Here is a 25,449-nt window from a genome sequence, read left to right as displayed (position 1 = left end):
ACTTTTTTGAACCCCCTAATTCACTGTTTTCTGAGTAGTATCATGATCTAACAATGGAATTTTTGAATAATTATGGAAATTATCTCGAGCCGTTAAGTGCAGCGGCTAACGGACTGGTGCAGAGACAACAACCTGTCTCTTCATGTGAACAAAGCAAAAGAGATGATTGTTGACTTCAGGAGAGCACAGAGCGACCACTCCCCGCTGAACATCGATGGCTCCTTGGTAGAGATCGTAAAGAGCACCAAATTTCTTAGTGTTCACCTGACGGAGAATCTCACCTGGTCCCTCAACACCAGCTCCATAGCAAAGAAAGCCCAGCAGCGTCTCTACTTTCTGCGAAGGCTGAGGAAAGTCCATCTCCCACCCCCCATCCTCATCACATTCTACATGGGTTGTATTGAAAGCATCCTGAGCAGCTGCATCACTGCCTGGTCGGAAATTGCACCATCTCGGATCGCAAGACCCTGCAGCGGATAGTGAGGTCAGCTGAGAAGATCATCGGGGTCTCTGTTCCCGCCATCACGGACATTTACATTACATGCTGCATCCACAAAGGAAACAGCATTATGAAGGACCTCATTACCCCTCATACAATCTCTTCCCCCTCCTGCCGTCTGGGAAAAGGCTCCGAAGCATTCGGGCGCTCATGACCAGACTAAGTAACAGTTTCTTCCCCTAAGCTATCAGACTCCTCAATACCCAGAGCCTGGACTGACACCTTGCCCTATTGTCCTGTTTATTATTTATTGTAATGCCTGCACTGTTTTTGTGCACTTTACACAGTCCTGTGTAGGTCTGTAGTCTAGTGTAGCTTTCTCTGTGTTGTTTGTTTTTACATAATTCAGTCTAGTTTTTGTACTGTGTCATGTAACACCATGGTCCTGAAAAACGTTGTCTCATTTTTACTATGTACTGTACCAGCAGTTATGGTCGAAATGACAATAAAAGTAACTTGACAGAGCAGAAACAGAAATGAAATTGGATGAGCGGTGAGTTCTTAAAATATTGTTGAGTTGTACAATAACAACAGGTAATGGGGAGACAATGTTGTGGGCTTAAAATGCAAGGTCAGCTTTTGTTGCCCAAGGAAGCTGCTGTCAACTTTAGTCTGTAGAATGAGGCTCCCATAGGTTGGGTAGGGAATTTGAGGGCTTAGGCTTGTTGGCAGTGAACAAATGGTGATTTTGCAAGTCAGGCTAATTTGTGACTTGGGGAATCTGTGGGTTTCCATGTGCTTTGTTGACTTTAACCTTGTAGGTGGTAGAGACGAGACTAAGGACATTGGAATCTGGAGACTAGAGGAACTCATTCGGTTGGGCAGCATCTGTGGAGGGAAGTGGACAATTGATGTTTTGGGTCAAGGTGCTTCATCTGGCTGAAAGATGTAGGGAGGTGACCCTTGGAATTTGCTATTTTTATTCAATCAATACCTTCATCTTTTACTCTAGGTGATGTGCCACCCTATTACCGAGAAGTATATGAAGCAATTTGCTGTAAGCAGGAGGACCGAGTCCAGGGAAGTGTCTTTCACAAGCTGTTGAATAGAACGAAGCTGCCACCCATTATACAAAACCAGGTAAGATAGCAGTCTCTCTGCATGAATTGATAGGCTTATGATGTAAAAATTTAGATAGAGGATGTAAATTTCTGGAGGGCCTTTTTGAGTGGTGTATAGGTACATGGAAATATTAAAAGTTGGAGAGTTAATAACTGAGGTGGATTAAGCAGATTATATTTTGGACTGGCATTTGAGTTAGAGTAGTAAAATACTATTAATCCAGATACTTTCTGGATGAGTAAATTTTCCAATCTGTTTAATATTATTCTATTACTACTTCAATAAACTTGTAATTTACTTTTTTCAAATGACAAATGACACACAGTAGAATACAGTATTTTCCTGTGGATCAGACAAGTTCCAAGGAAGATTCAGAAACAGAGCCTGGTGGGAAAGGATTGTGGGAACCAGCACCTGAGTAAGAGGCTGAACTAATGGGATTGAATAGGGAATTATTGTGGAGTTTTACTTTAGTATATAAAGCTATCAATTGATCAGTGGTACTGCGTTGTAAAGGCTTCAAGCTGCACCATTTCAATAGCTGCTTGTGAATGTGGAACAGTAACTGGAGTTCACTTATAAAGTCTCCAAGCACTTTATAGCCAGTAACTACTTTTTGCTTAAGTATTAGTCATCATGTTTCATACATGAGCCTCTCAAACAGCCATATTTATCTCACCTGGAGAGAAGAAGATTTTCTTTGCTCATTTTATTAGTTTGACTTATTTTTGTGTGTTGTGGTTCCAGATTGCTGAACTAGTAGAATCATCAAAGGAGGAACCTCTCTCAAAGTCTGCTCTGTACAAAGGTCTGGTGTTGATTGCCCTAGCTCAGCAGGGGAAACAGCCTTCAGCCAAACTGTTGGAGAATATTGCACAAGGTAAGTTGAGTTCTTCCTCAGTGCAAAGCTTTATAATCATAAGGCATAGGAGCAGAATTAGGCCATTTGGTCTGCTCTGCCATTCAATCATGGCAGATCCTTTTTTCTCTTCCTCAGCCCCACTCCCTGGCCTTCTCCCTGTAACCCTGGATGCTGTGTCTGATCAAGAACCTATCAATCTCTGCCTTAAATGAACCCAGTGACCTGGCTTCCACAGCTGTCTGTGGTAACAAATTCCACAAATTCACCACCCTCTGGCTAAAGAAATATCTCTGCATCTGTTTTAAATGGATGCCCTTCTATCCTGAGGCTGTGCCCTCTTGTCCTAGACTCCCCCACCGTGGGAAACATCCTTTCCACATTTACTCTGATTAGACCTTTCAATATTCAAGAAAGTTTCAATGATATCCCCCCCCCCCCCCCCCACCCTGCTTCCGGCGAGTACAGGCCTGGAGCCATCAAATGTTCCTCGATTGATAACCTTTTTCATTCCTGGAATCGTCCTTGTGAATCTCCTCTGAACCCTCTCCAAGTGGCAGTCAGTCATTATCCACTTATCAAGGATTTTGGAATATTTTTACGAGAGTGCCTCAGGAGATTTATTGAGATTCTGTTGAGAACTGCAACTGGATAAGTGCCACTGTTACTTTCACTGTGTGGCTTACTGTGACTCAGCTGGAAATGACCATTTTATGCATCAGAAATTGGACCCCTGTATCAGTAAGGAAATAGGTGTAATTTTGAAATATGTGGGTGATTCCGGTATTGTGGCAGCAGCATGACTTCCCACGAAGTTCTGTGTACCATACAAGATTAGCAGAACAGGGAACTCTATTGAATTCTAGCAGTTTCCAGAGGTAAGGCAGCAGAGGATCCCAGACCTCTGGGATCTCAAGAATCTGCAAGGAGTGCTGCGACTGAAGGTCCTGAAAAATGAGTAGATGGAGTCTTTGTGATGATTGGAAGGAGGTAGGGGCCTTCCTTTATCGCTCCTAATACATTAGGAGCTGAGGCAGCCTTTGAACAGGAAGTTTAGGAGGCATGTTATTCAGTGCTGATGTGGAACTTTCACTCTCCAAAGAAGTAAATGGTAAGATGTGACTTTTAACATTTTGGTAATTAAGTTCACTATCAAAATGATAGTGATGTAGGAAAAAAAACCAGCAATTAATGCTATCACCATCTGCCCCTGAGAATGTGCAACTTTCTTAAATATCTGTACTCCCTGGGATGAAGGCATTCCTGCAGTGTTGGTGTGATTCAAAGTAACAGTGCAGATTGCATTTAGTGAAAATACACGGGTAACTTTTCTGGCCATGCTCATCCTAGCCTATTAATCCCAGGTTTTAAATGATCTCCATCTTAGAAATATTATGTCCTGCAAAGTTCAGGACTGGCTTATGGTATCCAGATAATATCCAATAGTCTGCTAGCTGCTAGAGGGCAAGTGAGTGCATATCCTGATGAAGGCTCTGTAATCTTTTAGTAGTAATTTACCAGGAAATTACCTCTCGGCTATGACATAGATTTGTATCTCACCTCTATTTCATGCTTGTCAGGAGGATACAATTGCAGAGCTGTAGGAAAAGACTAGGGGTGTGGGATCACACGCACAAAATGCTGGAGGAACTCAGCAAGTCAGGCAGTGTCTGTGGAGGGGAATAATCAGTCATCTAATGAAGAGTCTTTGCCCAAAACTTCAACTGATTATACCCCTCCATAGATGCTGCCTGACTTGCTGAGTTCTTCCAGCATTTTGTATGTCTTGTTCAAGATTTGCAGCATCTACAGAATTTCTTGTGTTTAGTATAAGGGGTATCCTTTTAACCTTTGAAGAACTGGTATAGGGTTATTAGTACAACAGAGGAAGAATCCATTCATTCTGTTTTATGATTCTATTCTGCGCATCTTCAAGCACCAATTGTATATTTGGACACCATGGTACTAAGGATATAGAGAGGATTGTCAATTTCCACAAATCAGACAGGATATTTACTGTACACGGTATCCTAGTCTGTATTTAGCTTATACTTTTACTACACACTTCCCTAGCCCATAAGGTGTAGGATTTGCCGTTCCTATAGGAAGTCACATAGTGCAGGGATAGGAGAGAAGCTTTGTTATTGGCCTAGACAATGGCAGCTGGGGAATTTCAACTCTGTTGAGTAAGTCTAGAATAAGGAACATAACTTGTAATGGTGGCTGTACATCAGCTTCTGTAAAGGCCTGTTGGGAAAGAATTCTGCCATCCTTTGCTGGTGTGATTCATATCTAATTCTAGACATAGTAATTTGTTTGATAAATTTTATGAAATATCTTTAGAAATTACTTGGATTAAACACATGTGAAATGGGAAATAAATCCTGGTTAGTGCTCATCTCAGGAATTTTTTTTTTAAAAAGCCTTAGCTCTCAGTTGTTTCTTTAGCTTTTAGAGGTTTGTGGCTACATTTAGCCTAAGCACCCTAAGAGATCAGGGTGGGATCAGCTAGTTGAATATATATATGAATAACTTTCACTAGGAGTAAACGGGCAGGGGAGCACATAAAAAAAATGTAAAATAATCACAGAAGATAAATGGAAATGAGTTGAGTTTTATCTATTTGCTTTGTTTCAAGGAGCTTGTGTTTACGGTCTATAGTAATTACCATGAGAATAATAAAAATGAGCAAACCTACATTTATCTCTGATATCCCACAACCTACATTTATCTCTTATTTCCCATGACCTTGGAATATCACATTGCTCTTTACTGCGGATGGAATACTTTTTGAGGTGTTGTCCTTGTGTAAGTTACATTACAATCTTAAAAAAGCAATAAAGTACAGGTGCCCCCCCCCCCCCTACAAAGGTAGAGCGTTCCTACGAAAACTTTCTTAAGCTGAAATGGCGTAAAGCGAAGAACCATTAATTTATATGGGAAATAATTTTGTAAAAGCGAAAATCCTCTTTGTAGTGCAAAAACAGGTTACTAATATAGGTTTTTTGTAAAAGCGAAGTGGTGTAAAACGAACATTCGTAAAGCGGAGGACACCTGTAATGAATAGTTGATCTGCATTTCAGTAACATTGAGAGAGAAAAGTACCTAGGATGAGAATGTTCATAAGACATAGGAGCAGAATTAAGCATTCAGCCCATCGAGCCTGCTCTACCATTCCCTCATAGCTGATCTATTATCTCTCTCAACCCCATTTTCCTGCCTTATTCCCCTAATTTTTGATACCCTTATTAATCAAGAATCTGAATGAAGCAATGTTCGGATTGCATTTGGAGGATTGTGAGCAGGTTTGGGTCCCTTATCTAAGAAAGGATGTGCTGAATTAGAGAGGGTCCAGTGGAGGTTCACGAGAATGATTCTGAGAATGACAGGGTTAACGTATGAGGAGCATTTGATGGCTTTGTGCCTGTTCTTGCTGGAGTTCAGAAGAATGAGGAGGGAACTCATTGAAACCCAACGAATATTGAAAGGCCTAGAAAGAATGGATGTGGAGTTCTGTCATTGAATCTTTCCTTCTCAGAACGAATTGGATTTCTACAACAATCTAGTGGTTTCACATTTAAACCAATACCAACTTTTTGTGTACCACTGTTAATTTATCAAATATAAATTTCCCAGTTACTGAAATAAGGACTTAAATTTCTGAGTTCAGATCATTAGTCCAAGTAACTTGTTTACTTGTGCTGGAATATACTTCTCTTTACCAAACCTCTTGACCAATGCCAGCAATAAAGGATTGCATCACCAGCAATAAAGTACTTGCTCATTAGTGTACTGAAATAGTTGGTTTGTAATTTACCTTCAGAGTGGAACTTGAGCTCTTTATCTTACTCTGTGGCCTGAGACTCATCCACTGGGCTTATATACAGTACAAAACCTTGCAAAAGTATTAGGCACATGCATATTGCCAGGGTGCCAAAGACTTTTGCACTGTATTGCATTTGTCAACATGGAGCAGAGAGTGTGTTTGTAAGTTTGGCAAGAGCAAAGGATGTTGGAACTGACAAAGGTGGATCACCATGGGATAGGTGGCAGAGGAGGAATGTCAGGGCGGGGAGTGTGGCACAGGTGCAGACAAGCCCAGCCCTGAGGCACCAGACAAGGTCATTTGATTCCAAATATTTGGTTTATTGATCATTACAGAAGGTCTCTCTAGTGTCCTGTTTCCTCCCCTCTCTCTTCCTCTTTTCCCAACAATGATTTTCCCTCTTCCTGTCCCCTTCCCATTCTCAGTCCACAATAGAGACCCATATCAGAATCAGGTTCATCAACACACATGTATTGAAATTCGTTTCTTTTTGCAATACTTAAAATTACCACAGTACCGTGCAAAATTCTTAGGCATCATATATACCCAAGACTTTTCCACAGTACTATATATATGCCCATATGTATAAAACTAGAGGAAAAAAGTTGTTTGAGGAAAGTTTTATAATGGATAATTGCCAAGCACATGGTATCTTCTGCAAATGAATGTTAAGATATGCACTGAAAATTGCAAGCTGACAGTGCAATTGAGACCAAGGGTGACTGAGATTCCTTGTATCACTTTATAACAAGCTACTTCTTCCCAAGAGTTTCCAAAGCCTCATTTGGGTGATGTGAGTGAGCTGGAGTCGCTCCGGATGCAGGATAGGGGGAATCCTATTCTCCTGTCATGGACTCTACAAGACCTGTTGCACATCGACATGGTACAGGTGGAACTAATTCCAGAGAAGAAGGGTCTATTCCTAAAACACGTGGAGTATGAGGTTTCCAGTCAGGTAAGTTTGAACCAAGGGTTTAATCCATCAGTGGCCAGCCATTGGTGTTCTCTGGTTTTGTGTTGTCTTCCACAATGCCTGAGCTTCAATCCCTGTGCTTGCTGACTTGTATTGGCACTTTTTTCCCCCAAAGTCTTCATTTTAACATTTGAGTTATTCTGTTCGAATCCCTCTCTAAATTTGACACATCCTTTATCTGTAATTTCCTTTCGATCCTACACTCTTCAGACCTTTCTGTAATTTCCTAAGTCTGATCCTGATGGGGAACAGCCATCAGCTTGAAAGATTAACTGTCTTTTTTTTCTTTCCATCTGCAGATGCTGCTTGACTTGCTGAATATTTCAGTATTTTAAATTTTTATCCTCAGTTCCTTCAGTGACCAAACTTCATTGATCCAGACTCTGAGCTCACCAATTCACTTCCTAAATCTACTTGCTCTTTAAAACTGCTTGAAGTCTACTTCACTGACCAAACTTTGGTCCCTGTTCTAGTATCTGCTTTTTTGTTTGAAGTGTCATCAAATTTTTGCTGATAATCTAATCCATGAAACTGTCTTGAAAGCTTAACAATGAAAAATGTGCCATATAAATGTGAATTATTTTAAAAGACATTCTGATATTACTGAACTCTCCAATACAATATGATACAAAACAACACATGTAGGAGAGAGATTGAACATCTGGCTGACTGGTGCCACAACAACAACCTTTTATTTAATGTCAGCAAGGCCAAGGAGATGATTATTGAGTTCAGGAGGAGGAAACTGGAGGTCCATGAGGCAGTCAGTCCTCATCAGGGGATCAGAGGTGGAGAGGGTCAGCAACTTTAAATTCCTCAGTGTTATCATTTCAGAGAATCTGTTCTGAGCCCAGCACATAAGTGAAATTATGAAGAAAGTGCAGCAGAGCCTCTACTTCCTGAGGAATTCGTGAAGATTCGGCATGACATCTACAGTATAACTTTGGTGACTTCTATAGGTGTGTGGTGGAGAGTGCCCTTGAACAGAAAATCCTACAAAGAGTAGAGGAAGTGGCCTAGTCTAACACAGGTGAAACCCTCCCACTGTTGAGCACATCTACAAGGAGTGTTGTCACTGGAAAACAGCATCCATCATCAGGGACCCTCAACACAGAGGTCATGTTTTCTTCTCACTGCGGCCATCAGAGAGAAGATACAGGACTCTCACCACCAGGTTCAGGAGCAATTATCAACTTCTAACGTCAGGCTCTAGAACCAGTGGGGATAATTTTCACTTAATTTCACTTGCTCTGTCACAGAACTGTTATCACAGCCTATGGACTAATTTTCAAGGACTCTTCATCTTATTTTCTTGAAATTTATTGCTTATTTATTATTATTTTTCTTTTTGTGTTTGCACAGTTTTTGTCTTTTGGACACTGGTTGTCCACCCTGTTGGTGCGGTCTTTCATTGATTCTATTATGGTTATTGGATTTATTGAGTATGCCCGCAAGAAAATGAATTTCAGTTGTATATGGTGACATATATGTACTTCAATATAAATTTATTTTGACTTTGAATCACAGCCTCTTGCAGTTTCTGCTTTGTGAATGGTTGCCAGTATATTTAATTCACAAGCACATACCTCTATGTTATAATATGTAATTCTGGTGTATATATTGTATCTTTTCTAAGTATCTTGGGGGGGGGGAGGAGTCAAGAATTTATTTGTGCATTATACAAACCCCTAGAGCATTTCCACATCAGTTACCACCAGTGAGGTGCTTTTTAAGTATAGTTACTGAGGGAATATGGTATCTGCTATGTTCCTAGTACCACAGGAACAATTAAATTACTAGATTGTTTCTCTGAGTGGTTAAATAAGGGGTAAATATTGCAATAATGCACATAGACGCGATAGTGCTACACTGGAATTTTGTGCACATGCATTTGGAAAGATACATGAAATTCTTTATTATTGATCAAGGCAGCCAAAATAAGTCTCTGAAATAGATTGAACTAGAACTCTTGTTTCAGCTGCCAATCAACATTAGATGAGACAATAGATTTAATGATTGATGGGAAGTCTGCTTACTTCCAACTAGTTGGGCAATTGGATCTTCATGATGTCCTTAAGAATTTGGAATTAAGATGACATAAAACAAAGAAAACTTCAATCATACTCTCTTTTCTTTTCAGCGATTCAAGTCCTCTGTTTATAGACGATACAATGATTTTGTGGTGTTCCATGAGGTGTTGCTCCAGCGATTTCCATATAGGATGGTGCCAGCGCTGCCGCCAAAGAGAATGCTAAGAGGTAAAGGCATTAAAGTAAGAGACGATACATAAAGAGAAATGACAGTGTTATATTGCTATGTGGTGTACAGTAATTGCTCAGCAAATTGTGCAGAAAAGGACAGAATTATAATGGTAAGGTATAGCAGCAAATAAAGTCAAAGTAGGGCAAACTGCTTTTAAAAAAAAAAAATTCTCTGCCTGGTTTGAAGTTCTGAGAACAAAATTGAGTTGATAACACATATTTGCAGGTGGGGTTTATGTGATCAAGTAGTCATTGTAGAGCTGCATGAGACTGCAGATGATTAAATCTTGAGCAGAAAATAAACTGGAGGTAAAGAGACGATTGGCACTTTAGGATTGATTGTGTAGGTTAAATATAGCCACCATAGAGTGGACAGACAAAGGCTGGTAGGTGATGGGTGGAACCAGGTGAGGTGGGAGTGATTGTCAGATGGAGCAAGGTGGGGTTGGGGTAGTTGGTTTAGGGGTGGAGGCTGGTGAGTGGCAGGTTGAAACATGGGGAAAATATCAGGCTTATTGAGTAGGTGAGGGGAGGTGGAACGGTCAAGGCAGAGGCTGGGAAGTGTGAAGTGGAGTCAGATAAAGGGCGAATGATGGGTAGATGGAGCCAGGCTGGGGAGATAATTGGAATTTGTACGCTAAGTGAGAAGAAATCCATTTGGATCGGGTAGATAGAGCCAGGTTGGGGAGATAATTGAAATTTGTAGAAGAGAACCTCTTGGAGAAAGGAATACAAGGGGAATGGGTTGCTAGAAAATGGAAAATTCATTGTTCATATCATTGGGCTCTCAGCCATCCAAATGAAATGTGAACTGTTCTTTTCACTTGCATTTGGTCTCACTGTGGCAATGAAGAAGGATGAGGACAAATGGATTGAGTGCGAATGGGTTGTTGTTATGGGCAGTACAGATGCTCCACCAAATGGTTGTCTGGTCTTGGGTTGGGTGGAGATGGGTGAGAGTTGACGTCTGAGAAATAGAGGATTCCACTCCCATGCCCCTAGTTTTCTTGATTGCTCCTATTGGTCTGTCAAGGTGTCTTTCCTCACGTTTGTCTTTTCCCTTACCAAGACTTTTTATCCTTCTTCATTTGATTCCATTTGCAAATCATATGTGTTTTGTCCCTCCTGGGCTATTCTTATCCCTTCCACCACGTACTTCCATCTGCCCATCATCCCTCCCTTATCACCTTCCAGCCTCTGTTTTTACCTCCCTCTTTTCTTTTTCCCACACTCTTCTTACTTGGTTCCATCTGCTTGATTTTTGCTTTCCCTTTACTGTTTTCACCTTTGCATAGACAACTGGTTAACCTAGAAAAACTTACTTCAAGCCTACAATCCTGGAGAGCAAAACAATGGCAGAGTAATAACATATACTTTGGCTCTCTCTTCATATAAGAGGACATACATAATTTCTCAAAAATGGTAGGTAATTAAGAATGTAATATGAAAGAAGAACTTAAAGGAAATTAGTATTTGTAAAAGGGTGGAGGAAGTACTGGAGAATTTCTATTAAAAGGCAATAAATTCTTAGCATCTGATCATTTGCATTCTAGAAATTATTGGAAAGTACAGCCTTGGAAATCATAAATGCATTTTGTCACCTGTAAAGTTTTATAGATTGTGGAATGGTTGCTGCAGATTTGGAGGATATTTCTCAAAAAAAAGGACTGAGCCCAGTTAAAAGAAAATAGAGAACTCTACACCAATTGCCTAACATGAGAGGGAGATGCTGGAGATGTGCATTAGGGATGTGATAACGGTGATTTTAAAAAAAATACATTTTTTTTAAATGACAGGATTAGACAAAGTCAACAAGAATTTGTGGAAGATAAATCGTTTACTAACATTTCTGGAGTTTCTTTTAATGTAACAAGCAAAATAAATAAGTGAGTACTAGTGTATGTGATGCGTTTGAATTTTCAGAATGAATTAGGCGCTGGAAGCTCAGAGTAGCACACACAAAATGCTGGAGGAACTCTGGGTTAGGAAGCATCCATTGAAATGAACAATCAGTTGACGTATTGAGCTGAGACCCTTCTTCAGGACAGGTCACTAGTTCCACAAATCAGTAATTCCTGTACAGCTGATTGTGCATTGCTAAAGCACATGCGGATGTGGGTAATACATCTCCGTGAGTTCCATGCCCACCATGACGCTGAGCTCTTCTTCCACTGCCTCCGTCTCCATGCCTACTTCTTTGGCAAGGACTCTTCAACCTGCATCGATGACCCCTTCCCTTGTCTTCAGCCCTCCTCCTCTTCCTGGACACCCCACTCTGATCTTCTGCTTGCTCCGAATCTTTTCATTACCAACTGCCGATGAAACATCAACTGTTGTAACTTCACCAATTCTGACTCCATTTCTAACCTCATTCCTTCCAAAAGCACTGCTCTCCACTCTCTCCACACTAATCCTAACATCATCATCAAACCAGTAGATAAGGGGGGTGCTGTAGTAGTCTGGTAGACTGCCAGGTGACAGCTGTCGACCGCTCCTCTTACTTACCCCTCAAGGAGGACCACACTAACGAACACCAGGCCATCGTCTCCCACACCATCGCCAACCTTAACTCTCGTTATCTCTCATCCACTGTGACCAACCTCATAGTTCCCTTCCCCGCACCTCCCAATTCTACCTCCTACCAAAGATTCACAAACCTGCCTGTCCAGGTAGACCCATTATTTTCGCTTGTTCCTGCCCCACTGAACTCGTATCTGAATACCTCGGCTCAGCTTTACCCCCCCCCCCACCCCCCAAGTTCAGTCCCTTCCTACCTACATCCATGACACTTCACACACTCTTGATCTTATCAATGATTTCAAGATCCTGGCCCTGAGCGTCTTATTTTCACTATGGAAATACAATCCCTGTACATCTCCATCCCCCACTATGAAGGCCTCAAAGCTCTCTGTTTCTTTCTGGATACCAGACCCAACAGTTTCCACTCCACCATCACTGTCCTCCATCTGGTGGAACTGGTCTTCATTCTCAATAATTTCTCTGTTTCCTCCCACTTCCTTCAAACAAAAGGTGTAGCAATGGGCACTTGCATAGTTCTCTGCTATGCCTGCATTTTTGTTGGCTACATAGAACAGTCTATGTTCTAAGCCTGCACTGGTATCACGCCCCAACTTTTCTGACGCTACATCGATGACTGCATTGGTGCTGCTTCTTGCACCCATGTGGAGCTTGTTTACTTCACCAACTTTACCTTCAACTTCTACCCTGTCCTCAACTTTACCTGGTCCATTTCTGACAGCTCCCTCCCCTTTCTGGATCTCTTTGTCTTTATTTCTGGAAACAGCTTATCTACTGATGTGTTTTATAAACCCACTGACTCTCACAGCTATCTGGATTCTGTTCCCACCTGATTACTTGAACAAATGCTATCCCTTCTCTCAATTCCTCCATCTCCGCTGCATCTGCTCTCAGGATGAGGATTTTCATTCCAGAACTAAGGAGATGCCCTCCTCTTTCAAAGAAAAGGGCTTCCCTTCCTCCACCTTTAACACTGCTTTTAACTACTTCTCTTCCATTTCATGCACGTCTGCCCTTACCCCATCCTTGTGCTGCACCACCAGGGTTAGTGTTCCTCTTGTCTCACCTATCACTCTGCCAGCCTCTGCATCCAGCACATAATTCTCTATAACTTACACCGTCTCCAAAAGGATCCCACACCAGTGCCTTCCCTCCCCAACCCCCCACCCCCCACTTTCTGCTTCCACAGGGATCATTCCCTCGTTTCCTACACGATTTCCTTATCCATTCATTTTTCCCCACCGATCTCCCTCCTGGCACTTACCCTTCCAAGAGGAGCAAGTGCTACACCTGCCCCAACACCATTTCCCTCACTATCATTCAGGTCCCCAAACAGTCCTTCCAGGTGAGGTGACACTTCACCTGTGAGTCTTTTGGAGTCATTTACTATATACAGTGCTCCTGGTAGGGCCTTCTGTATATTGGTGGGATCTGATATAGATTGGGAGACACCTACCAGAAAAGGTGGAATCTCCCAGTGTCTACCCAATTTAATTCCACTTCCAATTCCTATTCTAACATGTCAGTTCATAGCCTCTTCTACTACCGTGATGAGGTCACACTCAGGAGCAACACCTTGTAATCCAACCTGATGGCATGAGCATCGATTTCTAGAACTTCCAGTAATGCACTACACCCCCAAACCCTCTCCCTCACCATTCCCCATTCCCATTTCCCTCTCTCAACGTATCTCCTTACCTGCCCATCACCTCCCCCTGGTGCTCCTCCTTCCCCTTTCCCTTTCTTTCATGGCATTCTTTTCTCTCTTATCAGATTCCTCTTCACCAGCCCTTCATCTCTTTCACCGATCGACTTCCCAGCTCTTTAATTCACCCCTCCCATTTTCCCTATCACCTACTACCTTGTATATAAGAACATAAGAAATAGGAACAGGAGTAGGCCATCTGGCCCATCGAGTGTGCTCTGCCGTTCAATAAGATCATGATTGATCTAGCCATGGACTCATCTCCACCTACTTGGCTTTTCCCCATGGCCTTTCTCCATAGCCCTTAATTCCTTTACTATGCAAAAAATCTATCCAACCTTCCTTAAATGTATTTACTGAGGTAGCTTCCACTGCTTCATTAGGCAGAGATTTCCACAGATTTGTCACTCTCTGGAAAAAGCAGTTCCTCCTCATCTCTATCCTAAATCTACTCCTCTGAATCTTGAGGCTATGTTCCCTGGTTCTAGTTTCGCATACCAGTGGAAACAACTTTCTTGCCTCTATCTTATCTATCTCTTTCATAATTTTATATGTTTCTATAAGATCTCCTCTCATTCTTCTGAATTCCAGTGAGTACAGACCCAGGCGACTCAGTTTCTTCTCATAGTCTAACCCTCTCATCTCTGGAATCAACCTGGTAAACCTCTGCACCGCCTCGAAAGCCAGTATATCCTTCCTCAAGTAAGGAGATGAGACCAGGTGTGGGCTCACCAGTACCCTGTACAGTTGTAGCATAACCTCCCTGCTCTTAAATTCAGTCTCTCTAGCAATGAAAGCCAACATTCCACTTGCCTTTTTGATAGCCTGCTGCACCTGCAAACCAATCTTTTGTGATTCATGCACAAGCACTCCCATGTCCTTCTGCGTAGTAGCGTGCTGTAATTTTGTACCATTTAAATAATAACCAGCTCTTTCATTTTTCCTTTCAAAGTGGATGACCTCACATTTACTAATGTTGTACTCTAGACCTTTGCCCACAAACTTAACCTATCTATATCTCTTTTTGCAGACTGTCCGTACCTTCTGCACAATTTGCTATTCCACTCAAATTCATATCATCAGCAAACTTAGATACACTACACTTGGTCCCCTCTTCTAGATCATTAATGTATATTGTGAACAGTTGTGGGCCCAGCAATGACCTCTGTGGCACACCGCTCACCACTGATTGTCAATTAGAGAAATACTTATGTATCCCAATTCTGTGCTTTCTATTATTTAATGAGTCCTCTACCCCCAAGTCTAGGCATCCCTATCTTATGAATAAGTCTTTTATGTGGAACCTTACTGAATGCCTTCTGGAAATCCAAGTAAATAACATATTTCTTCCTCCCTTCACCCCATCTTCTTCGTCTGACCTCACCTTTTTTCCTCCAGTTCCAAGGATGAAGTGTCTTAGCCCAAAATGTTGACTAATCTTTTCCATAGATGTTGCCTGGCCTGCTGAGTTCCTCCAGCATTTTGTGTGTATTGTTTGGATTTTCAGCATCTGCAGAATTTCTCTTGTTGGTAATATGCTGGTAAGGATTGAAAAGCGGTCTGAGACAGTAAACAGAGGAGCAAAATGTGTCTTTCGGGTGGCTGGTCCTGAATGGCGGGTTACTATATTGATCAGTGGTTACGGTCCCAGCTATTCATGATATAAACGGGTAAGGGTGAGGGAATTTGAATGCAATATTTATAACAGCATGAAGCTAGGTGGGATTAGGAACATAGAGCATAGAAAATCTACAGCACATTACAGGCCCTTCAGCCCACAATGTTGTACCGACCATGTAACCTACTCTAGAAGCTGTCTAGAATCTCCTTACCATATTGACTTCTATTTTTTAAGCTCCATGTACATATCTAAGAGTCTCTTAAAACTATCTCTACCACCTTCACTGGCAGTGCATTCCACACATGCCTTTTCATGGCTTCTTCTAGTTCTCCTAGTTTCATTCTTGAGCTCCTTCCTGGCACCCTTGTAATTTTCTAGAGCTCTAACAGTACCTAGTTTCTTGAACCTTTCATATGCTTTTCTTCATAACTAGATTTTCTACATCCTTTGTACACCATGGTTCTTTTACCCTACCATCCTTTTCCTGCCTCAATGGAATATACCTATGCAGAACACCATGCAAGTGTTTCCTTTTTTTTTTTTTTTTTTTTAAACTTTTTTTTTATTGTTTTCAAATTGTTACAGAATAAATGTGCATGAAAAAAAAGTGTTACCCAGCCCCCTCCCCTTAACCCCCTCCCCCCTAACATCCCTATTAAAAAAATAAGAAAGAGAAAAAAAAAGGGAATGCCTGGATGTTGGAAGATCCCCACATACTCCACGGAGTTCTCATTTTTTTTTTAAAATATATGTTAAAGTTCTTTTTCTTTTCAATCTATAATAATACCTAATCTTTCCACTTTCGTGGTATCCTGGGAAATCTTTATAAAAGTCTCCATGTTGCTATGTGTGTCCCCACCATTCATCCAGGCAAAAAGATAGAAAAAAATTAAAATATAAAGGAAAAAAAAAATACCCCCCTACTAATGTTGTGGAAAAAAGACACAACATTACCCCCCTCTGCTGTACGGGTCATGGCAACCGCCATGATTACACACGTGAATCCCGCAGTAACCGATCCACAGCCTCCCAGCTCCCCCGCAACATAAAAAAGTATATGTATAAGAAGAGAAAAAAAAAAAAAATACTATTCTCATTTAGTATTTCTAAAATTTTGCTTTTCTCTTCTGTAATATCCATAAATGTCCATCACTTCTGTTCCTTGGTTCTATCTTCATCTTTAATCCATTACGTTTGGAAGCCTCTATGTGTAGTTAGCGAATAGATGGAAGTTCTTGTACAAACTCCTCCGCTTTTCGATAGTCGGAAAAAAAAAATTTTCTGTCCTCCAAAAAAATTATCAGTGTTGCTGGATGACGCATTGTAAATTTATAACCCTTTTCCCATAAGGCTTTTTTCGCTGGGTTAAATTCCTTCCTTCTCTTCAACAGGTTGTAACTTATATCAGGATAAAAAAGAATTGGTTTCCCTGCTATCATCAGTGGCCCGTTTCTATTTTTGGCACTTTGGGCAGCGGCCTTCAGGATCTTTTCTTTGTCTTGGTATCGTAAGCATTTTATCAAAATTGATCGTGGGTTTTGGTCAGCTCGAGGTCTTGACCTTAAAGATCTATGCGCCCATTCAATCTCAATTGGAGTTTCTCTTTCCATTTTCAATTTTTTAGGGATCCATTTTTGAAAAAAATTTATTGGATCTTCTCCTTCTATATCTTCTTTAAGTCCAACAATTTTAATATTATTTCGTCTACTGAGATTTTCAAGCTTATCAATTTTTTCCATAAATTGTTTTCTTTCTGATGTCCAAGCAGTATTTTCCTTTTCCATTTTGTCCATTCTTTCAACCATGTCTTCCGTTGTAGTTTCCAAGTCCGTAATTCTTTTTTCCATTTTTTCCTGTCTCTTTGTCATTTTATCAAGCATAGTCTCCATATTGGTCATTTTTTTTTTTGAGTTTTTTTTGGTTATTTTTAATTACTTTTAATGTGTCTAATTTACGCATTATTTGCCTCAAAGTCTTTTCTATATTTCTAGAAGGACTTTTACCTCCTTCAGCTGATCCTTCCGAGAGATTTGACTCTCCCTCCGATTCGCTATCACTTTCAGTTGCAGTGGTAGCTGGGCTTTGTAGTTCTTTTTGTTCCTGTTTGCGCATGGTCCATCCTTCGCGTTTGCGCAGTTCACGATGGTTTTTTCCTTTGGAAGTGGCAAGCGTTGCCACCATCTCCTGTTCAGTATCACCGGCGATACAATGTACCTGAGATCGCGGCTCCTCGGTAGACGTGGGCCTCGCTCTTGTTCCAGCTTGCGTAGTCTTCCCGGTATTAGTTTTCTTCATCTTCTTTCCTTGAGGCATAGCTTGACACAGTCCGGAGTCGTTTATAAGCAACTTTTAGAGAGTATTGACTAACTTTTCTTCATTTAAACATTAATTTATTAACTTTTTACGGGAGAGCTGGGTCCCTGCGTCTCGATCCTACGTCATCACGTGATGTCCCCCCATGCAAGTGTTTCCTGATCATTTGCCACATTTCTGCCATGCATTTCCCTGAGAACATCTGCTCCCAATTTATGTTCCCAAGTTCCTGCCTAATGGTATCATATTTTCCCCCTACCCCAATTAAATATTTTCCCAAATTTTCTATTCTATCCCTCTCCAGTGCCATTGTAAAAGAGATAGAGTTGTCATCACTACCTCCAAAACGCTCTCCCACTGAGAGATCTGACACCTGACCAGGTTCATTTCCCAATACCATATCAAGTACATCCTCTCCCCTAGTTGGCTTATCTACATACTGCATCAGGAGATGACAATCAGTATTAGGAAAGTTAAAATTGCTCATCACATCAACCCTACTATTATTGCACCATTCCAGAATCTGTCTCCCTATCTGCTCTTTGATGTCTTTGTTACTATTGGACTATTGGGGGGGGGGGGGGGGTCGATAAAAAACATCCAGTAGAATTATTGCCCCATTCCTGTTTCTGACTTCCACCCACAACTCAGTAGACATCCCTCCATGATTTCCTCCTTTTCTGCAGCCGTGATATTATCCCTAATCACTAGCGCCATGCCCCCACCTCCTTATCTCTCTCCCTGTCCTTTTTGAAACATTTAAAGCCTGGTACACTCAGCGGCCATTCCTGTCCCTGATTCATCCAAGTCTCTGTAATGGCTACAACATCATAGTTCCATATATTGATCCACGCCCTAAGTTCATCCACCTTGCTCATGATACTCCTTGCATTAAAATAGACAGATCTCAGACCATCTGGCTAAGTGCTTCTTTGCTCTATCATCTGACTATCCTTCCTCATAAACTCCCTACAAACTCCCGTCTCTACTTGTGTGCCAACCACCCCACCCTCTGCCTCTTCACTTCAGTTCCCACCCCCCTGCAAATCTAGTTTAAACCCTCCCCAACACCAAACCTCCCTCCCAGGATATTGGTACTCCTCCAGTTCAGGTGGAACCTGTCCCACTTGTACAGGTCACTCCTTTTCCAGAAAAGGTTCCAATGATCCAAGAAATTGAAACCCTGCTCCCTGCACCATCTCCTCAGCCACTCATTCATCTGTGCTATCTTCCTGTCTGACCTTCATCAGCTTGTGACACTGGGAGTTATCTGGAGATTACCACCTTGGAGGTCCTGCTCTTCAGCCTCCTTCCTAACTCCCTAAACCTGCTGTGCAGGATCTCTACCCCTTTCCTGCTTATCTCATTGGTACCAACATATACCACAATTTCCTGCTGCTCACCCTCCCCTTCAAGAATATTCTGCAACTGCTCAGAGACATCCTGGACCCTAGCAACCGGGAAGCAACACACTATCCTAGTGTCTCTTCTGAGGAGAAAGTTAATTAGCTTTAAGATGATTTTGAGAAGTACATAGCAGATGCAGTATGGCATGCATAAATGAAGTTATAAATGTGACAATAAATACTGGTGTTTGGAGAGATTTGCCAAATACCAAACATGTATTTCAAAGATACGTATCCAGGAACAGTGAGTAATTAGGAAAGCAAAAAGAATGTTGATATTCATTATAAGAAGAGTGGAGTATAAACCTGGAAAATCTTCCTACAGCTGTCCAGGACTTCATAAAGACAAAGTGCTTTTGGGAGTTTTGGTTGCTTCATTTCAGAAAGATCGAAGGTTGACTGCTAGAATAAATGGGTTGTCTAAGGAGGAAAAATTGCTGATTCCAGCAGCTGCAGTCTCTTGTGCTTCATAAAATTAAATGGGTTTGGCCTCTACTCTAGAATCTATGAAAGGTGATGTGCTTTGAAGACAGTTCTGGCAGGGCAATCTCAATGAGAGGACACTTGTTTGTTTGGGGATAAAGAGATGCTCATTTAATGTGTAATTGACATAGAACTTTTTTTCTCTGCATTGTGATTGTATCTCAGAGAGCCCTTGGATGCTTAGTCATCATTAAGTATATTCAAGTCTGAGATAAATTGTTTTGAATTAAAGTTAGTGTCATGACCTCAGCCCCCTCCTTCAAGAGAATCGCAAGATTGCTATTAATTCGGGTCTTGGACCCAGGAAATGAGAGACAATGCCACGGAGTTGACCATTGTTCTTAGAGGCACCTGTGTGAATTGCAACTCTATAGTACGTGCCAGCTATCAGGGACATGGACACCCTCGGGCAATGTGGTACGGGGATGGCCTCACCCTACCTTGATTGACATTTACAAATCTTGCCAGCCATGATAAAAAGGAGACTGCTGGAGGCGGTACTCCAGCGACGCACTAGACAGACACCATCGCTCATTCCTCTCGTAATAACGGGAAGCTGCTCGGAAGCCACGTGTGATTTGGATCCCCTAGCTCGGGAATCGAGTGGCTAATAAGTCCGAAAAGGATTTTGGACTGACAACGAGGAACTCCCGTTCTCGATCTCACGCTTTGAGTCCAGAAGGCTGGCAAGTTTATTTTCTCTATCCAACCCGTGAACACGGAGCGGTCCCTCAAGTGGCAAAAAGCATCCATGAACTGGCGAGACTTTTATATTTCCATTGGACAAATCGTTCAACCCCTAGACAACGATAGAGCTCATTTTTGATTGATTATTACTACACCTATGCTTTAGATTGAGTTTTGACGATGTATATGATCTGAATGTTTTGTATTAACCATACATTTGTGCCCCTTTATAAATAAAACGTTTGAAAATAGTAGCACCAGGCTCAGCGGACCCATCTATCTTTGCAGGTAAATTACCCGGTTACTGGGGAACGTAACAAGACTTTTTTTCTCTGCATTGTGACTATATCTCAGAGAGCCCTTGGATGCTTAGTCATCATTAAGTATATTCAAGTCTGAGATAAATTGTTTTGAATTAAAGTTAGTAAGGATTCTGGGGATCAGACAAGAAAGCTGGATTGAGACCAATACTAAACAGTTGACTTCTGCTCACTAGGGTATGTATAGTCTATTCCTGTGTCTGTTTCTTAAAAGTATTCATGGAATTGAGCAAATATTGCTAACTTTATTGTATTGATGAAATGAGGTACTCATCTTGCTGCTCCTGTAGTTAGAAAGCTTTTCTTCCCATTTGGTGATAGAATTGGGACACAATCGCTCGATTGTCAAGCACAGTGACAATGGTTATGCTTAATGTTTAAGATTTTTGAGGAGTGTTTTTAAAGACAAAATACTTGGTTATGTTTTAGCTTTAGTAATAAAATAAAAAGCTGAAAACATTCAACACTGAGGTGATATTTCATATTGAAGACCTTTTGAAGACCCTGGTCTCGTAAAGGTGCATTAGCACCATTTCTCCTTGAACAGATGCTTCCTGACCCGTTGAATGTTTTTAGATTGTTTATTTAAAATTTCCAGCATCTTTGTTTCATCTGACTTTTAGTGTTTACTCTAGTTGGCATTAAGTTGTTGAAATTTCTCCCTCATACACACAGCTGATAGGGAGTTCATTGAATCTCGGCGGCGAGCTCTGAAGCGTTTTGTTAACTTGGTGGCTCGTCATCCATTTTTCTCCAAAGATGAAATTCTGCAGATTTTCCTGTGTTTCAGTGGTCCTGTGAGTATTAACTAAAATGACTGCATTAATTGGGTCGTTTCTCGCATATTTTATTTATTTAGTGATACGCCGTGGAGTAGGCCCTTCCAGTCATTCAAACCATGACGCATGACAACCCCCCCCCCCCCCCCAACCCCAACAAACCCAGTTAACCCTAACCTAATCACAGGACAATTTACAATGTACATCTTGGACTGTGGGAGGAAACCAGAGCACCAGGGAAAAATCTACACATTCCACGGGGAGGACATACAGAAACTCCTTAGAGAATAGCGCCAGAATTGAACTCTAAACTGTGGAACACCCAGAGTTGTAATAGCTTCATGCTAACTGCTACATTACCGTGAAGGTGATCTCTTGTACCCCCTGAGCTTCAGTAGTGTCACACTAACTGCTACACCACCGTGGAGGTTTAAACTGACTGAAGAAAAAATGAGAACTGTTTACTGTGTACATCCCATCAATGTTACTGTGGTGAAGAAAGACCATGCACCTGAATGCACACCATGCTACAGGATCCCAGAGCTGGGTAGGGGGGAGGTGAGAGGGATCTGTAATTGATGCCGTCAAATAGAAATTATTTTTAATATTTTGATGTCTTTATAGTGAAAAAGCTGACATAGCAACAAATGGAATTGACCTGTCCCATTCCACTTTGCTTACCACAGTCAGCATGCTGAGAATAATATTTCCATGAATATATGATTTGGGTTCTTTATTTGTTTTTGGAATAAAAGCATTGACTATCTTTGCACCTCTGATGTGCCAAATGTCTGGTTTGGATCTGTGTAACTCCCAGTCCTGCATCATTGTAGCTGTCTTAACAGCCTTCCAGAATGATGGAGCAAATATCAGGTGCACAGAACTGCTGTGCTGTCTTCGTGCCATTCACTCAACCAATGAGAAATATGCAATAAGTGCTGCCTTTGCTTTTTATAAAATGCTAATTAAAACTGACTCTTTGAAACATGATTTTCAAGGTTTTTTGTGGGTTTTTTTTCTTTAAAGGATGTTCAAAATAAAATCCGTGAATCATTGCGAGGAATGGGTGATGAGTTTCTGACATGTGGAATTGCACCAACAGCCAAGGTAATGTTTTGAACTCTGGTGTTATACTTGTAACTTCCTCAGCTGGGCACTGTTGGTTATGCACATATGATCTTTATGTTGCGTGTATAGCAGGTATAAGGAAGTCAGAGTACTGCAGGTGCTAGAAATAATTGTCAGGCAGCACCTGTGAAGAGATAAACGGTTAATATTCCTGATCAATGACCTATTATCAGAACCAGAAAAGCAAGAAAATAAACATCTTTTGAGATTGCAGAGAAGGGGAGAAGTTAAAGTTAAAGTCTGTCCCTAGCCTTATCATCAGGCTGGTGCTTATGCTGATTTCCATGGCGTGAAACGACTGAGAGTACGAGACTCTCAGTTTCTTGTAAGAGAGGACAAAGCATCCTTGTTATTTACAGCTAATCTGGCTGGAGGAGATGATGAATGGAGGGCAATGAAAAGAAAGAAAAATGCTGGAAATGTGAGACGTAAAATAGAGCAACCAGTCGAAACTTGAAATAAAACTCGGATAATGAAAATACTAGATCATTTCTCAACTATACGGAGAGAAACTGAGGAAATATTGTAGATGGATGAACTTGCTTCAAAACTCTTTTTTTACAAACCAGGAAAAACTAGTACCGTAGATTTCGCACTACAGAGCGCACCTGATTAAAAGCCGCTGGCTCTAATTTTAGAAATAAAATCAATTTTGTACTTGTACAAGCCGCACCGGATTTTCGGCCGCAGGTGTCCCACGTTGTAATATGAGATATTTACACAGAAAGATATTACACGTGAGGATTTTTTAACTTTTAATTAAATCCATATGGTAACATAAACAAATACATATTGCAAATGCTTTTTTTCGAACCGTGCCTGTAACGCGGCTACTTTTAAATATACGTTGCGTATACTTTTTTACTGAACAACATTCCAATATCTCCTAACGACTGGTAAAAAATATATATACTGCAGCCAACCAGGAAAAGTTATTGATCGCCTTTAACTTAAAAGCAGCGTTCGCTCAGATCTAATGCCGCTCGCGTAATGCGCTCGCCCCCCTCCTTCCCGTTTATCGCAAACCGGTATTTTTCCCACAAGACGCGGCGAAACCGGGTGTGACGTCATAGCATCCCGCGATGTAGTACAGAAAACAAATTTAGTTAAAACACTTCTAACTTTAACTAACAAATGAATTACTAAGCGAAAATATTATAAACTAAATAACTGCCATAAAGGCAGCACAATGCTTTTCTTCGAGTGTTTTCCATGTTGATGAGGGTGAGTACAAATGACTGATTTACAATAATTTAATTGTGAAAGTGCGCTTGATTTATCGTACAATTTCATTGGACCTCTGTGAACTACTCATCAATTTTATTGGTCTACTGTTACGAGGCAAAATGTTTTTGGCGGCATGAAAAAAAATCATGCATTAGCCGCACCGTAGTAAAGGCCGCAGTGTTCAAAGCTGTTCAAAATGTGGGAAAAAAGTAGCGGCTTATAATCCGACATCTACGGTAACTTGAAATCTTTGAATTCAGCATTGAGTCTTGAGGGCTGTAATATTGAAGGTAAAGTGCTCTTCCTCTAAGTTACTTTGGGCTTTGTTGCTATACTATAGGAGGCCAAAGGAAGGGATGTCAGACTGGGATGATGAACTAGTGACAGATATTTGGAAACTTGGGGTCATTCTGATGGACTGAATGGAGGGGTTCTGTAAGACTGCACCCAACCTTTCAATGCAGAGGTGCCACATAGTGAGCATGAAATTCATTTCACTAGATTGGAAATACATGCTGCTTCAACTGGAAATTTGCTTGTTCAAGAGTCAGGAAGTTGTGTTGCAGCTTATAAAACTCTAGTTAGGCTGCATCTGGAGCATTGGATTTGATTCTGGTTGAGTCATCGTAGGAAGGGTGTGGAGGCTTTGGAGAGGGTGCAGAAGAATTTACCATGATGCTATCTGGATTAGGCAGGTGCTGTAAGGAGAGGTTGGACAAACTTGAGTTATTTTCTCTGAAACAATGGAAGCTGATGGGAGAATTGTTCGAAGTTTATAAGATTGAGAGACAGAGTGCAGACAGACTTTTTCCAGGATTGAAAGGTGAGTAGGGTTAAAACTCAAAGGAGATATATGGATAGAGTTGGGTTTTTTTTCAGTCAGCATGGTGGGTGCATGGAATGAAACTTGTTTAAGCAGAAGGGTTTAGTTTTGTTAGACATTCAATTAATAGTTCAATTAGCTGCCACAACATTGTGGGCAGAAGGGCTATTCCTGTGCTGTACTGCTTTATGTTGTGTGGAATCCTTGTGGGTAGAGTTAAGAAACTGAAGGGGTAAGAAGACCCTTTTGGGAGTTAATTTACATGCCTCTGAACAGTAGCCAGGATGTGGTCTGCAAATTACAGCAGGAGATAGAAAAAGCATGTCAAAAAGGCAATGTTGCATTAGTCATGGGAGATTTCAATATGCAGATAGATTGGGAAAATCAAGTTGATGCTGGATCCAGACACTCCATTTTGCAGCAAATGGAATGAGACGCTTTTTCACCGTGGCTCTACTTTTTATACCTTACATTCCACTGATAGATCCATTTTAAGTTTGAAGATTCATTATTTTTGTTGAAGGATTTATGACTTAACTATGATGGCAGGAAGTTGATCCAGTATTGAATTGAGAGGCGTTAAGACCCTTACCGAAACTGAACAAACGGAACAAATAAAGGAATCGGAGGAACTTTTTACTTTAGGAAAAATACTCTCTTCGATACAAGGTATGAAACTTGAATTTGGTTTGCTTAACACTAAGATTGATAAACTGACGGATGCTAACGGAAAGCTTGAAAAATCCATCTCTACTGTTCAAGAATCTTTGAAGAATTTGGATTTTTGGTTTCAGATGCTCAAACAGACTACTTATCGAATTGAGAGGGAACAGGAATTATTCAGGCAAACTATTTATGAGCAAGAATTGAAGATGTCATCTATGGAAAAGAAAATTAATGAAGTTACTTTGGAATTATCAAGAATGAAGAAAAAAATGA

General features: G+C 41.0%; 1 protein-coding gene across 2 annotated transcripts in view; it reads left to right on the top strand.

The window, feature by feature from the left end:
• The window catches only part of snx8a (sorting nexin 8a), a 58,646-nt gene that overhangs the window by 10,567 nt on the left and 22,630 nt on the right, over positions 1 to 25,449 (top strand). Inside the window, exons 2-7 of one of the 2 annotated variants that reach the window (XM_073061012.1) lie at positions 1,452 to 1,579; positions 2,309 to 2,441; positions 7,014 to 7,201; positions 9,360 to 9,477; positions 21,229 to 21,350; positions 22,359 to 22,439. In XM_073061012.1, the coding sequence (XP_072917113.1) occupies positions 1,452 to 1,579; positions 2,309 to 2,441; positions 7,014 to 7,201; positions 9,360 to 9,477; positions 21,229 to 21,350; positions 22,359 to 22,439 (770 nt within the window). Of the gene's footprint in view, positions 1 to 1,451; positions 1,580 to 2,308; positions 2,442 to 6,998; positions 7,202 to 9,359; positions 9,478 to 21,228; positions 21,351 to 22,358; positions 22,440 to 25,449 lie in introns of both variants that reach the window. The other variant, XM_073061011.1, reaches the window with a different exon arrangement.

Source organism: Hemitrygon akajei, chromosome 11, assembly GCF_048418815.1.
Source record: "Hemitrygon akajei chromosome 11, sHemAka1.3, whole genome shotgun sequence".
Taxonomy (NCBI): Eukaryota; Metazoa; Chordata; class Chondrichthyes; order Myliobatiformes; family Dasyatidae; genus Hemitrygon; species Hemitrygon akajei.
The sequence above is the reverse complement of the archived record's forward strand: the minus strand, read 5'-3'. Positions and strand labels throughout refer to the sequence as shown.